This window comes from Pan paniscus, chromosome 3 (genome assembly GCF_029289425.2).
Source record: "Pan paniscus chromosome 3, NHGRI_mPanPan1-v2.0_pri, whole genome shotgun sequence".
Taxonomy (NCBI): Eukaryota; Metazoa; Chordata; class Mammalia; order Primates; family Hominidae; genus Pan; species Pan paniscus.
Window position 1 is genome coordinate 101,080,092 of NC_073252.2, and position 14,666 is coordinate 101,094,757.

Below are 14,666 nucleotides of genomic sequence, written 5' to 3' on the forward strand. Positions count from 1 at the left end.
GTGAATAATGCTGCTATGAAAATAGGTGTACCAATATCTGTTTGAATCCCTGATTTCAATTCTATTTGGTATATACCTGGAAATGGAATTGATGGATCATATGGTAATTCTATGTTTAATTTTTGGAGGAACCATCATCATATGGTTTTTTTTTTCACAGCAGGTACATCATTTTATATTGACATCAACAATGCACAATGATTCCAGTTTCTCCACATGCAAGCAAACACTTGTTATTTTCTGTTTTTTGGTAATAGCCATCCCAATAGGTGTGAATGGTATCTACTGTAGTTTTCATTTCCACTTCCCTAATGATTAATGAGGTTGAGTATCTTTTCATGTGCTTACTATTTGCATATATCTTTTTTGGAGAAATGTCTCTTCAAGTCCTTTGTCCATTTTTATTCTTATTTTTTTGAGACAAGGTCTCATTATGTCACCCAGGCTGGAGTGCAGTGGCACAAACATAGATCGTGCAGCCTTGAACTCCTGGGCTCAAGGGATCCTCTGCCTCAGCCTCTCAAGTGGTAGGACTACTGGTGCACACGTCCACACCCAGCAATTTATTTTTTTGTACAGCCAGGGTCTTGCTGTGTAGCCCAGGCTGGTCTGAAACTCCCAGCCTCAAAGTGCTGGGATTATGGGCATGAGCTATTGTACCCAGCATCTTTGCCCATTTTAAAATTGGGATGTTTGTTTTTTTCTGTTGCTGAGTTGTAGGAGTTCTTTATATACTGTAGGTATTAATATCTTATTAGTAATATGCAAGTATTTTCTGTAAGTTGCCTTGTCACTCTGTTGATAGTGTCCTTTGTTGCACATAAGTTTTAAATGTTAATGTAGTCCAATTTATCTGTTTTTCCTTTTGTTGCCTGTACTTTTGGCATCATAGCCGAGAAGTAAACTGCCAAATCCAATATCATGAAGCTTTCCTTCTATATTTTCCTTTAAGAGTTTTAATATTTTTAGTTTTTATAATCGTAGTTATTGTAACCTCTTTAACTCAAAAATCTGGATCCCTTTTGAGTCTGTTTCCCTTTTCAATTTTCTATCTTGGCTTAAGGTCATATAACATTGTCTAATACTATGGTTCACAATTTTTATTGAAAGTTTGACATTGTGTACAAATTGTACAGTCTCCAGATGATAACTTCTTTTGGAAAGAAACATGTGGAGTAGGGGGAGTGAAAAAATCACTTTAACCAAATCAGAGATGGAGCTCAGTTGATAGCTTTGTAATGCTCAGTTTTATTTCAATTTGTCCTTGTTCCTCAAGTATAGTCCTTTAGGGATTTTGCCCTAGATGATTTCCTTGATAAATTATGGCAGTGTCACTTGATTCCTCCCATATCAGGCATTGTATTATTCTGTTTTCACACTTCTTCTATAAAGAACTGCCCAAGACTGAGTAATTTAAAAAGGAAAGAGGTTTAATTGACTCACAATTCAACATGGCTGAGGAGGCTTCAGGAAACTTACAATCAAGTGGAAGGTGAAGGAGAAGCAAGGACCGTCTTCACATGGTGGCAGAAGAGAGAAGTGCAAGCAGGGGAAAATGCCAGATGCTTATAAAACCATCAGATCTCATGAGAACGCATTCACTGTCTTGAGAATAGGACGAGGGAAACTGCCCCCTTGATCCAGTCACCTTCCTCCCTTGACACATGGAAATTACAGGTCTCTTCCTCTACACATGGAGATTACAATATGAGATGAGATTTGGGTGGAGACACAGAACCAAACCATACTGTTCTGCCCTTGCCCTCCCAAATCCCATGTCCTTTATACATTTCAACATCAATCATGCCTTCCCAACAGTCCCCCAAAGTCTTAACTCATTCCAGCATTAACTCAAAAGTACAAGTCCAAAGTCTCATCTGAGGCAAGGCAAGTTTTCAAAACCAATCATGCCTTCACAACAATCCCCCAAAGTCTTAATTCATTCCAGCATTAACTCAAAGGTCCACAGACCAATGTCTCATCTGAAACAAGGCAAGTTCCTTCCACCTATGCTTCTGTAAAATCAAGAGCAAGTTAGTTACTTCCAAGATACAATGAGGGTACAGGCATTGGGTAAATATTCCTGTTCTAGATGGGAGAAATTGGTCAAAACAAAGGGGCTATGGGCCCCACGTAAGTCTAAAATCCAGTGGGGGCAGTCATTAAACCTTAAAGCTCCAAAATAATCTCCTTTGACTCCATGTCTCACATCCAGGGCATGCTGATGTAAAGGGTAGACTCCCATGGCCTAGGGCAGCTCTGCCTCTGTGGCTTGGCAGGGTATAGCCCCATGCCTGGCTGCTTTCACAGCTGGCATTGAGTGTCTGCCGACATTACAGGGGCATGGTGCAAGCTGTCAATGGATCTACCATTCTGGTGTCTGGAGAATGATGGTCCTCTTCTCACAGCTCCACTAGGTAGTGCCCCATTGGGGGCCCTGTGTGAGGGAGTCCAACCCCATATTTCCTTTCCACACTGCCCTAGCTAGAGGTTCTTCTTGAGGCTCCACCCCTGTACCAAACTTCTGCCTGGGCATCCAGTCATTTCCATACATCTTCTGAAATCTAGGTGGAGGTTTGCAAAGCTCAATTCTTGACCTCTGTGCACCCATGGGCCCAACGCCACGTGTAAGCCACCAGGGCTTGGGGTTTCACCCTCTTGAAGCAACAACCTGAGCTGTACATTGGCCCCTGTTAGCCATGGCTGGGATGCAGGGAACCAAGTCCTGAGAGTGCACAAAGCAGCAAGGCCCTTGGCCTGGCCCACAAAACCACTTTCTCCTCCTAGGCTTCCAGACCTGTTATGGGAGGGGCTGCCATGAAGATCTCTGATATTTTCCCCATTCTCCTCATTACTTACGCAAATGTCTGCAGGCAGCTTGAACTTCTCCCCCAAAAATGGATTTTTCTTTTCTATTACATGGTCAGGCCACAAAATTTGCAAACTCTTAGGGTCTGTCACCTCTTGAACGCTTTGCTGCTTAGAAATTTCTCCTGCCAGATACCCTAAATCATCTCTCTTGAGTATGAAGTTCCACAGACCTCTAGGGCAGGGGCAAAATGCCAGCAGTCTCTTTGCTAAAGCATAGAAGAGTGATCTTTGGTCCAGTTCCAATAAGCTCCCATCTCCATTTGAGACCACCTCAGCCTGAAATTCAGTGTCCATATCACCATCCAGCGTTTTGATCCAAACCATTCAACAAGTCTCCAGGAAGTTCCAAACTTTCTCACATACTCCTCTATTCTTCTGAGCCCTCCAAACTGTTCCCACCTCTACCTGTTACCCAGTTCCAAAGTCACTTCCACATTTTCAAGTATCTTTATAGCAGTACCCCACTCTTCACAGTACCAATTTTCTGTATTAGTCCCATTTTCACACTGCTATAAAGAACTGCCCAACATTGGGTAATTTATAAACAAAAGAGGTTTAACTGACTCACAGTTCTGCATGGCTTGGGAAGCCACAGAAAACTTACAATCATGGTGGAAGGCAAAGGAGGAGCACGGACCTTCTTCACATGGTGGCAGAAGAGAGAAGTGCAAGAAGGGAACAGGCCAAATGCTTATAAAATTATCAGATCTCATGAGAACTCACTGACTATCTTGAGGACAGCATGGGGAAAACTGCTTCTATGATCCAATCACCTCTCTCCCTCAACATGTGGGCTTACAGGTCTCTCCCTCAACACGTGGGGATTCCAATTCAAGATGAGATTTGGGTGGGGACACAGGCCCAAACCATATCAGGCATACCTTACCATTTCCTAACTTGGTTTATTTCTACTGTCCATACTTTCCTATATTGGAAGAGCTGAATTAACATCTTCAATGTTACATAACTATAAATAAAGGAGTCGGAGCCCATCAGGCAGTCTGACTCCAGAGCCCATACTCTTAAAACTAAACTGCTTATAATGTGACAAGTATTCTGTGCAAGACATAGACTAAAGCTCTCATAAGAATTTATAGGCTAACATTTAGAAAATGCTGTAATAACTTAAATCTATAAAAGATTAAATGATCTACCAAGAAAAGAGAAAAAAATCAAACAACTATATAATTTTTTGACTTTTCCATTTTAGAAAATGAACTAGTACGAGTAACTTCTTTAGGAAGTAAAAAAGAGTCTTAAGAAAAACTTAAAAATAGAAAATAAAGGATGAATAAGTCACAGAAGGCTAAAATGGTTTAGAAATAGCCCATTGGAAATCAATTACAAAGCTGTTCAGACCCTTGGGGATTATGCCAATAATGCTATTCCATTGCCTCTGAGCAGCCCTCTCCATGGTCCTTAACTCTCGAGTGCTTTCACTGAACACTCTGGAACTTCTGCCAGATAATTATCAAACTGTATTATATTCTCAACCTCTTTTCAAAGCATTCTGTCAAATTCTGTGCCCTATATGAAACAAAGCCCTTCCTTTAAGGAGGACACTGCTTCCCCTATAGTCCTCTCACATAACAGCATTTTATTCACTAACATTCCTTCTGACACCCTACTGCTATTTCTAAAACTTCTTATATAAAAAAGAAACAAAATCCTTGCTTTTTTAAAGCTTGTATAATTTGACAATACCACCTTCCTCCCCTTCTACTCACTGTTACTTACCTTATTTTGATCCCTTTCCATTATTCACCAAAGATGTTGGTGCTTGACCCCCATATTTGTAATCTTTTCATCTTACACACTTGGATAATTCATCTACTATCTTGTTTCTTCAGTTCTTTACTTCCTTTCTAATAAAGGAAAGACCACACTAAAACCTTCTATCATCTGAAATGCTCTATTATCGATAATCATGATTTCAAGCATCTACATCTCTGAATACTACTTCATCTTCTTTCAGTTCTCTTGTTCAGTTGTATTCACTTCATCCCCTCCAATTATTCTTCACTTTCATCAGGATGTGCAGTGTAATGAACCCTGTAACTCAAACTTTTGCCCTCTTCCTTCTTTACCTGTTTTTGTATTCAATACCTGTGATCCATCATCCTCAAAATACTGTTATAAATATCTTAAACTATCTTGAAATATCTTTGTTGCTTCATTGTTGCACATTTCTAGAAACACCTCAATCTAGGGATGCCGCTGCCCTACTTCCACTGATGCCCCTCCCCAGCTGACACACATGCACCCTTTTGCATTGCTGAGGCAGCTGGCATGTGTGAGCATGCAAAGATCCTCTTGCCACTACCCCAGTGAAGCACTCCAATGGGGGTAATTCCCCATTGGAGTACTGTGGCAGTGGACTAGGAATACCTTGGCTCCTGCAGCACAGCAGGTTCCTAACCTTGAGGGGCCAGAGAACAGAGCTAGGGGCCTGGTTTCAGCCCCCCAGAGCTACAGCACACAGCCGAGGAGAGCTCAGCTGAGCCTTGACCCCTTAAAATCTTCCAGAAATGAAGCCAGCCAACTGAACCCACCTTATACCACAACCAAACCCCCAAGGGCATCAAAGAAGATAAAAGCAAAAAGCCCCATCTATAGGACAACAACTTAAATGTTGAAGGAACATCAGCCCACACAGATGAGAAATAACCAGCACAAGAACTCTGGCAACTCAAGAAGCCCAAGTATCTTCTTACCTCCATATGACTGTAGTTGTTCCTCAGCAATGATTCTCAACCAGGCTGAAATGACAGACATATAATTCAGAATATGGATAGAAATGAACATTGACATTCAGGAGAAAGTTGAACCCCAATGCAAGGATTCTAAGGAGTACAATAAAATGATATAGGAACTTAAAAATGAAATGGCCATTTAAGAGAGAACCAAACTGATCTGATAGAACTAAGAAACTCACTACAAGAATTTCATAATACAACCACGAGTATTAACAGCAGAATAGACCAAGCTCAGGAAATAATCTCAGAGCTTGAAGACCATTTCTTTGAAACAACTGTCAGACAAAAATAAAGAAAAAAGAACAAAAAGAATAAACACCTCTGAGAAATATGGGATTATGTAAAGAGAACAAATCTACAACTCATCTATGTCCCAGAAAGAGAGGGAGAAAGAGTAAGTAATGTGGAAAACATATTTGAGGATATCATCCATGAAAATTTCCCCAATCTTGCTAGAGATGCCAATATTCAAATTCAAGAAATGCAGAGAACCCCTGTGAGATACTATACACAATGACCATCCCCAAAACACAAAGCAATCAGATTCTCCAAGGTCGAAATGAAAGAAAAAAGCATTAAAGGCTGCTAGAGAAAAGAGGCAGGTCATCTACAAATGGAACCCCATTAGGCTAAGAGTGGACCTTTCAGCAGAAACTCTACAAGCCAGGAAAGATTGAGGGGCCTATATTCAGCATTCTTAAAGAAAAGAAATTTCAACCAAGAATTTCTTATCTAGTTAAAAGAGGCTTCATAAGCAGAGGAGAAATAAGATCCTTTCAGACAAACAAATGCTAAGGGAATTTGTTACCACCAGATGTGCCTTACAAGAGGTCCTGAAGGGAGTGCTAAACATAGAAATTAAAGACTGTTACCAGCCACGACAAAAACACACTTAAATACATAGACCATTGACACTATAAAGTAGAAACTACACAATCAAATCTTCATAATAAACAGCTAGCAACATGATGACAGAATTAAATTTGCATATATCAAAGTATCAACTTTGAATGTAAATGAGCCAAATGCCCCAATTAAAAGGCACAGAATGGCAAGTTGGATAAAGAAGCAAGACCCAACAATATACTGTCTTCAAAAGACTCATCTCACATGCAATGATAACTATAAGCTCAAAGTAAAGGAATAGAGAAAAATCTACCAAGAAAATTAAAAAAAAAAAAACAGAAAAAAGCAGGGGTTACTGTTCTAATTTCAGACAAAACAGACTTTAAACAAACAGTGATGAAAAAAGATGACAAAGAAGGACATTACATAATGGTAAAGGGTTCAGTTCAACAAGAAGACCTAACTACCCTAAATATATATATGAACCCACCACAGAAGCAAACAGATTCATAAAATAAGTTCTTAAAGACCTATGAAGAAACTTAGATAACCACATACAAGCAGTGGGAAGTTTAAACATCCCATTGACAGTACTAGACAGATCACTGAGGCAGAAAACTGACAAAGATATTTGGGACCTGCACTCAACACTTGATCAATGAACCTAACAGACTTTTACACAACTTGCCACCCCAAAACAATAGAATATACATTATTCTCATCTGCACATGGCACATACTGTAAATTGGCCACATGATCAGCCATAAAACAATTCTCAGCAAATTTTAAAAAACTGAACCACACTCTTAGACCACAGTGCAGTAACAATAGAAATCAATACTAAAAAGAACTCTCAAAACCATAGAGTTACATGGAAATTAAGCAACCTGTTCCTGAATGACTTTTGGGTAAACAATAAAATTAAGTCAGAAATTAAGAAATTCTTTGAAACTATTGAGAACAAAGATACAATATAACAGAATCTCTGAGACAGGGCTAAAGCATGCTAAGAGAAAAGTTTATAGCACTAAATGCCCCCATATAAAAGTTAGAAAGATCTCAAATTAACAACCTATCCTTACGGCTAGAAGAAATAGAAAAACAAGAGCAAACCAACCCCAAGGTTAGCAGAAGAAAAGAAATAACCAAAATTACACCTGAACTGAATGAAATTGGGACATGACAAGCAATACAAAAAGATCAAGGAATCCAGGAGTTGGTTTTTTGAAAGAATAAATAAGATTATTTAAAGAATAAATAAGATTATAAATAAGAACAAATAAGATTATTTGAAAGAATAAATAAGACCACAGCTAGACTAACAAAGAAAAAAAGAGAGAACATCCCAATAAACACAATTGGAAATGACAAAGGGACATTACCCCAGAGAAATACAAAAAATCCTCAGACTATTATGAACACCTCTATGCAAACAAATTAGAACAACTACAAGAAATGGGTAAATTTCTGGAAACGTAAAACCTCCCAAGATTGAACCAGGAAGAAATTAAAATCCTGAACAGACAAATAATGAATTCTGAAATTGAATCAGTAATAAAAAGGTTACCAACTAGAAAAAGCCCAGGACCAGAATGATTCACAGCCAAATTCTGCCAGATATATAACGAAGACCTGGTAGCATTCCTACTGAAAATATTCCAAAAAATTGAAGAGGAAGAACTCCCCAAGTCATTCTATGAGGATAGCATCATCCTGATACCGAAACCTGGCAGAGACACAATAAAAAAGAAAAAGGCCAATATCCTTGATGAACACTGATGCAAAAATCCTCAGCAAAATACTAGCAAATGGAATTCAGCAGCACATGAAAAAGCTAATCCATCACGATCAAGTAGACTTTATCCCTGGCATGCAAAGTTGGTTCAACATATGTACCAATAATTGTGATTCATCACATAATTAGAACTAAACCCCAAAACCATATAATAATCTCGATACAGAAATGGCTTTTAATAAAATTCAGCATAACTTCATGTTAAAAGCCTTCAACAAATAGGCATGAAGGAATATATCTTAAAATAATGTCATTTATGACAAACCCATAGCCAACATCACACTGAACAGGCAAAAGCTGGAAGTATTACCCTTGAAAACCAGAGCAAGTCGAGGATGCCCTCTTTCAACACTCCTATTCAACGTAATACTGGAAGTTCTAGCCAGAACAATCAGGCAGGAGAAAGAAAGAAAAGGCATCCAAGTAGGAAGAGAGGAAATCAAACAATCTCTGTCTGTAGATGATATGATTCTACACCTAGAAAACCCCATAGTCTCTGCCCAAAAGCTCCTAGATATAAAAAACTACAGAAAAATTTCAGGATACAAAATCAATGTACCAAAATCAGTAGCATTTCTATACACCAATAAGTCCAAGCTGTGAGCCAAATCAAGAACAAGATTCCATATACAACAGCCACAAAAAGAAAATACCCTAGGAATACAGCTAACCAGGGAGGTGAAGGATCTCTACAATGAGAATTACAAAACACTGCTGAAAGAAATCAGATATGACACAAAGGGAAAAACATTTCATGCTACAGTATCTTGGCATCACTATAAATGCATAACAGCCTTGAAATCAGAAATATACTGGTTGTATGATCTTGGGTAATTTACAATCTCTTGTCATCTTTTTTTTTTTTTTTTTTCTGGAGAGATGGGTTCTCACTCTGTCACCCAGGCTGGAGTGCGGTGGTGTGATCATGGCTCACTGCAGTCTCCAACTCCCCAGCTCAAGTGATCCTCCCACCTCAGCCTCCCAAGTAGCTGGGACTACAGACATGTCATGTCTGGTTAATTTTTTGTAGGGACGGGGTCTCCCTATGTTGCCCAGGCTGGTCTTGAACTCCTGGGCTCAAGTGATCCTCCTGCCTTGGCCTCCCAAATCTCATCAGCTTTTATTGGGCATAGTACTATCTGTTTTTCTTCATATTCACAGCTAGGGAAAGCAGAATCACATTTGAGGACAGACACCCAAATATGAGTTTACTGGATAAGTTTATTAGAAATTATGGCCTGCTTTTTGTACTAACAAAAATAAGACTTCTTACTGGTTTATATTCCAGTGTCTTACATACAAATGATCAGCTCAGTTTAAAAAATTTTTATGCTTTACTTATTTCAATAAGCTTCTTAAAATCCTTTTCGGAATGAGGTAGATATAAGTACATACATAAACACACATATATACATATCTTGCTATTATGGGAATTAAGTGAGATGTTTGTACAACTTATAGCAAAAGCTATGGTATTTAAAACTTTTATTAGAAGTCTGTACTGCTGTTATATTGCTAGGCTTTGCTTTCAAAATAGTGAAAAATTTTGATGGATTTAGAAGTTCCATTTTCACCTTGGTTTTTTAGAATGTCTGTTTGATTATATATTAATAATGGACACAGTGTGGTATTGTAAAAAGAACTGGGCAATCTAAGTTCTCTGTTTTTCATTTGCTACTTTTTTTTTTGACAGAATCTCACCGCCCAGGATGGAGTGCAGTGGTGCGATCTGGGTTCACTGCAACCTCCGCCTCCCGAGTAGCTGGGACTACCGACGTAAGTCACTATGTCCGTCTAGTTTTTTTATTTTTTGGAAGAGATGGGGTTTCACCATGGTGGCCAGAATGGTCTCAAACTCCTGATCTCAAGTGGTCCGCCAGCCTCAGCCTTCCAAAGTGCTGGGATTACAGGCATGAGACATCGCACCTGACCCTGATACATCATATTGAGTAAATTTCTTGTCATTTCATCTCTCTGCTCGATTCCAAACCTATAAAGTGACGTAGGGAGTGAGGATCTTAGATGATCTAAGGGCTTTAACAGTTTCTTTCTTTCTTTCTTTCTTTTTTTTGAGACGGAGTCTCGCTCTGTAGCCCAGGCTGGAGCGCAGTGGCGCAATCTCGACTCATGGCAACCTCCGCCTCCCGGGTTCAAGCGATTCTCCTGCCTCAGCCTCCCGAGCAGCTGGGACTACGGGCGCATGACACCACGTCTGGCTAATTTTTTGTATTTTTAGTAGAGACGGGTTTCACCGTGTTAGCCAGGATGGTTTTGATCTCCTGACCTCGTGATCCGCCCACCTTGGCCTCCCAAAGTACTGGGATTACAGGTGTGAGCCACTGCGCCTGGCCAGGCTTTAACAGTTTTAAGTCTATGATTCTATTATCTGAGGGGCATACCAAGAAATAGGCTGAAAGAATAGCAATACGTACTTCTTGGGAACTTCATTTCTTAAATACCATGTATGTGCATATGTATCACTTAATATAAACAACTTGTCTTTCCTTGGTGTGTCCATACACAATACTATGGGTTTATGCTTTTGGAGCAATGTTGTGCAACAGTGACATCTAGTGACTACATATCACAGATCATTCAGCAAAACTTTATGGCCAACTTGTACTCTTCTAAATGTGGATGATTTACTTTGTAGCCCAGCTAAATACTTTTAAATAATTCCTCACCTCTCTCCTCTAAAGAAAGGTATGCCAATTAAATTTGACAACAGCATTAATAATTGGCTAAATAAGAACTGAAATTTCCTTTAAAAATCATAATGTATATGGAATTCAGTATAAATTATTCTAAATGAGACTGCAGCTCTTTTCCTTCCACTGAGAGTGGCAAAGCTGGGATTTTCAATTCCAGTGTGTTTAAATATAGTCTATTCTCTTATCTACTATGCATTGCTGACATGTAGTAGGCATTTAACACATACTTATTCAATTAATGTTAGGTAAAACATATGCATCAACAGTTGTATGTATTGCTTTGGAATCTTTGGAACTATTGCTGCCTTTCAAACAAAGAACTCTTCTTGAGGTCAGATAAAAGATTAACACAATTATAAACAACCATAGTATACATCTTTCTGAACAAATGAATTTGAGACCTACATGCATGCATAACAGAATACTCTTTATAAAAAGCATTCAAACTAGGTCAGTATTTTTTTTAAGATAATGACTACCTAGTATTATTATTTAATCAGGACAATACAAATCTGGGCTAAACTTCTACTACTATAATTCAAATTGACTGTCATTGTTAAAATTCCTAATAATATTTAGGATTTGATCTCATTAGTCAGATAGTACCTTGATTTTAAACTGTTTTTGGGTGCCTAGATCTTGTTGCCACAATAAAGTGACACGGTGTCTGTCTTAGGTCATTTTGTACGCTGTAACAGAATACCACAGATTGGATAATTTATAATGAAAAAAATTTCTTTCTCACAGTTCTGGAGGCTGAGAAGTTCAAGATCAAGGCACCAGCATCTTGTGAGGGCCTTCTTGTTCCATTCTCTGGAGGGGAGGGAGTCTATGTCCTCCTCACATGGCAGAAGGTATAAGGGTAAGGGACGCAAATGGGTGGCAGAACTTGTCCTTTTATAATGAAATTAACCTCACCCATGTGGGCACAGCCCTCAAGGCCTAATAACCTCTTAAAGGTCCCACCTCTTGATACTGTTACAATCAACATGAGTTTTGGAGGGGACAAACATTCAAACCATAGTAGTGTCTTAGTCTATTTGTGTTGCTTTAACAAAATCCTCAAGATTGGGTAATTTATAAATAACAAAAATTTATTTTGTCACAGTTCTGGAGGCTGGAAAATCCAAGATCAAAGTGCTGACAGATTTGGCATCTGGTAAAAGCTCAGATCTCTGCTTCCAAAATGGTGCCTTGAATGCTGCATCTTCTGGAGGAAATAAATGCTGTATCTTTACATGTTGGAAGAGACAGAAGGGCGAAAAGGGGCTAGCTAGCTCCCTCCACTTATTTTATAAGGGCATTAATCCATTTATGAGGGCAGAGCCCTCATGACCTAGTCACCTCCTAAAGGCCCCAGCTCTTAATACTGTTGCATTGGGGATTAAGTTTCAACATGAAATTGGAGGGACACAAACATTCAAACCATAGCATTTTGCCCCTTCCCCCGCAACAAATTCATGTCTTTCTCACATATAAAACACACTTGTTCCATCCCAGTAGCTCCAAAAGTCTTAACTGTTTCCGATACCAACTCAAAAGTCCAGAGTCCAGAGTCTCATCTAAATCAGATACGGGTGAGACTCAAGGTTTGATTCATCCTGAGGCAAATTGCTCTCCAGCTGTGAGCCTATGATATCAAGCAAGTTATATCATTCTAAAATACAATAGTGGGACAGACAGAGGAAAGATAGATATTCCCTTTTCAAAAGGGAGGAAATAGAAAAGGAGAAAGGGGTAATAAGTTCCAAGTAAGTCCCAAACCCAGCAAGGCAAACAACATTAAATCTTGAGACTTGAGAATAATCTTCTTTGACTCCATGTCCTGCCTTCTGCATACAATGGGGAAGGGGTTGAGCCCCCATGTCTCCTGGGAGCCTTGCCTGCATGGCTTTAGGGGGAGCAGACCATGCACCAGTTCTCACATGTTGGCATCACATGCCTGTCGCTCTCCCAGGCAGGAATTGTACACTGGTGTCTCTAGTGGCCTACAGTCTTGGTGGTGGCTCTGCCCCCATAGCTCCACTAGGCATTGCTCTTATGGGGGCTCTCTGCGGTATCCCTGACTCCACAGCTCTTGTAGGCACTGCCCTAGTGGTGACTCTCTGTGCTGACCTCACACCTCTGGCAGTTCTGTGCCTGGGCCCCAAGGTTCTCTGTGACCTCCTTTGAAATCTATGCGGAGATAGCCATGACTACAGAATTAGCACCACATGGGCACCACCAAGGTTTACTGTTTATACTCTCTGACACTGCACCTGGGCCTGCTTGAGCCACAGCTGGTGTGGCTAAGGAATGCTGAGCCACATGTGTGGAGCAGAAAGTTGACGTGGCCCTAGGCAGCAAGCCCTGAGGTCCCATGGACACCCTGGGCCCCTCCCTTGAAACTGTTCTGCCCTGAAGGCCCTGGCACTCTGAGCCTGTGATAAGAGTGGTAGCCTTAAAGATCTCTGAAATACCTTCAGGGCCACTCCTCCACTGACTTGATGAATAACATCTGGCTTCCTTCCATCCATACTAATCTGCTTATCAAACATGCACTTGGCCATATTCTTGGTATTCTCTCCTGAACTCAGTCTTTACAACCTGGTTAGGCTGAAAAATTTCCAATTCTTTAAGTTCTGCTTCCTTTTTGATTATAAATTCCATCTTGAATTAATTTTTCTCTTTTTGTCCAGTATCATAAACAGTCAAGAGAAGCATGTAGCACCCTCAGCATTTTATTTAGGTATTTCTTCCCCTAAATATCCTATTTCATTGCTCACAGGTTCTGCCTTTCACAAAGCATTAGGACACAGGTGGAATTCAGCCAAGTTCTTTGCTACTTTATAACAAGGATGACCTTTCCTCCAGTTTCTAGTAAGACATTCTTTATTTCCATTGAAGAACTCATCAGAATGGTCTTTACTCTCCACATTTCTACCAGCCTTCTGATCATGATTAACTTAGATAATCTCTAAGAACATGAAGGCTCTTTCTACAGCTCTCCTCGTCTTCTGAACCTTCATCAGAATTGCCCTTAATGCTCTGTTCATGGTAATCTAGACTTTTTCTAGGAGGCACTTCACAACTGTTCTAGCTTTTATTCACTACTAGCTACAAAGCTGCTTTTACAATAATAGGCATTTGTTATAGGAACACTCCACTTCTTAGTAACAATTTCTTAGCCCATTCCTGCTGCTGTGCCAAAATACTTGAGACTGAGTAATCTATAAATAACAGAAACCTATTTTCTCACAATTCTGGAGGCTGGGAAATCCAAGATTAAGGTTCGGTCAGGTTCAGTATCTGGTGAGGTCTCTGCTTCCAAAAGGGTGCCTTGAACATTGTGTTCTCTGAAGGGAATGAACATTGTGTCCTCACATGGTGGAAGGCATGTAAAGGCAAAAAAGTCCTAGCTAGCTGTCCCCAGGCCTCTTGTAAGGACTTTTATAATACATTCATGAGGGCAGATCCCTCATGACCTAACCATTTCCTAAAGGCCTCACCTCTTAATATTGTTGCATTGGAGATTAAGTTTCAGCATGAATTTTGGAAGAGACATAAACAGTCAAACCATAGCATAAACCATTCCAGGCATGTTTTATATTCTTTTATTTCTCTTAGCACCAAACACAATGGTTTTTCTCAACTATAGACAAAGCTACCAAAAACTTACCCAGAATCCAAGGTTTGCTACACATGGAA

At 39.7% G+C, this 14,666-nt stretch overlaps 1 protein-coding gene across 5 annotated transcripts in view; it reads right to left on the reverse strand.

Moving 5' to 3' along the window:
• SLC9B1 (solute carrier family 9 member B1) overlaps positions 1-14,666 on the reverse strand; it is a 143,657-nt gene that overhangs the window by 122,223 nt on the left and 6,768 nt on the right. Inside the window, exon 2 of one of the 5 annotated variants that reach the window (XM_055111671.2) lies at positions 5,586-5,630. The exons of the other annotated variants lie outside the window; for them this stretch is intronic. Within the exon in view, the coding sequence (XP_054967646.1) occupies positions 5,586-5,630 (45 nt within the window). The remainder of the gene's footprint in view (positions 1-5,585; positions 5,631-14,666) is intronic. 5 annotated transcript variants of the gene reach the window in all.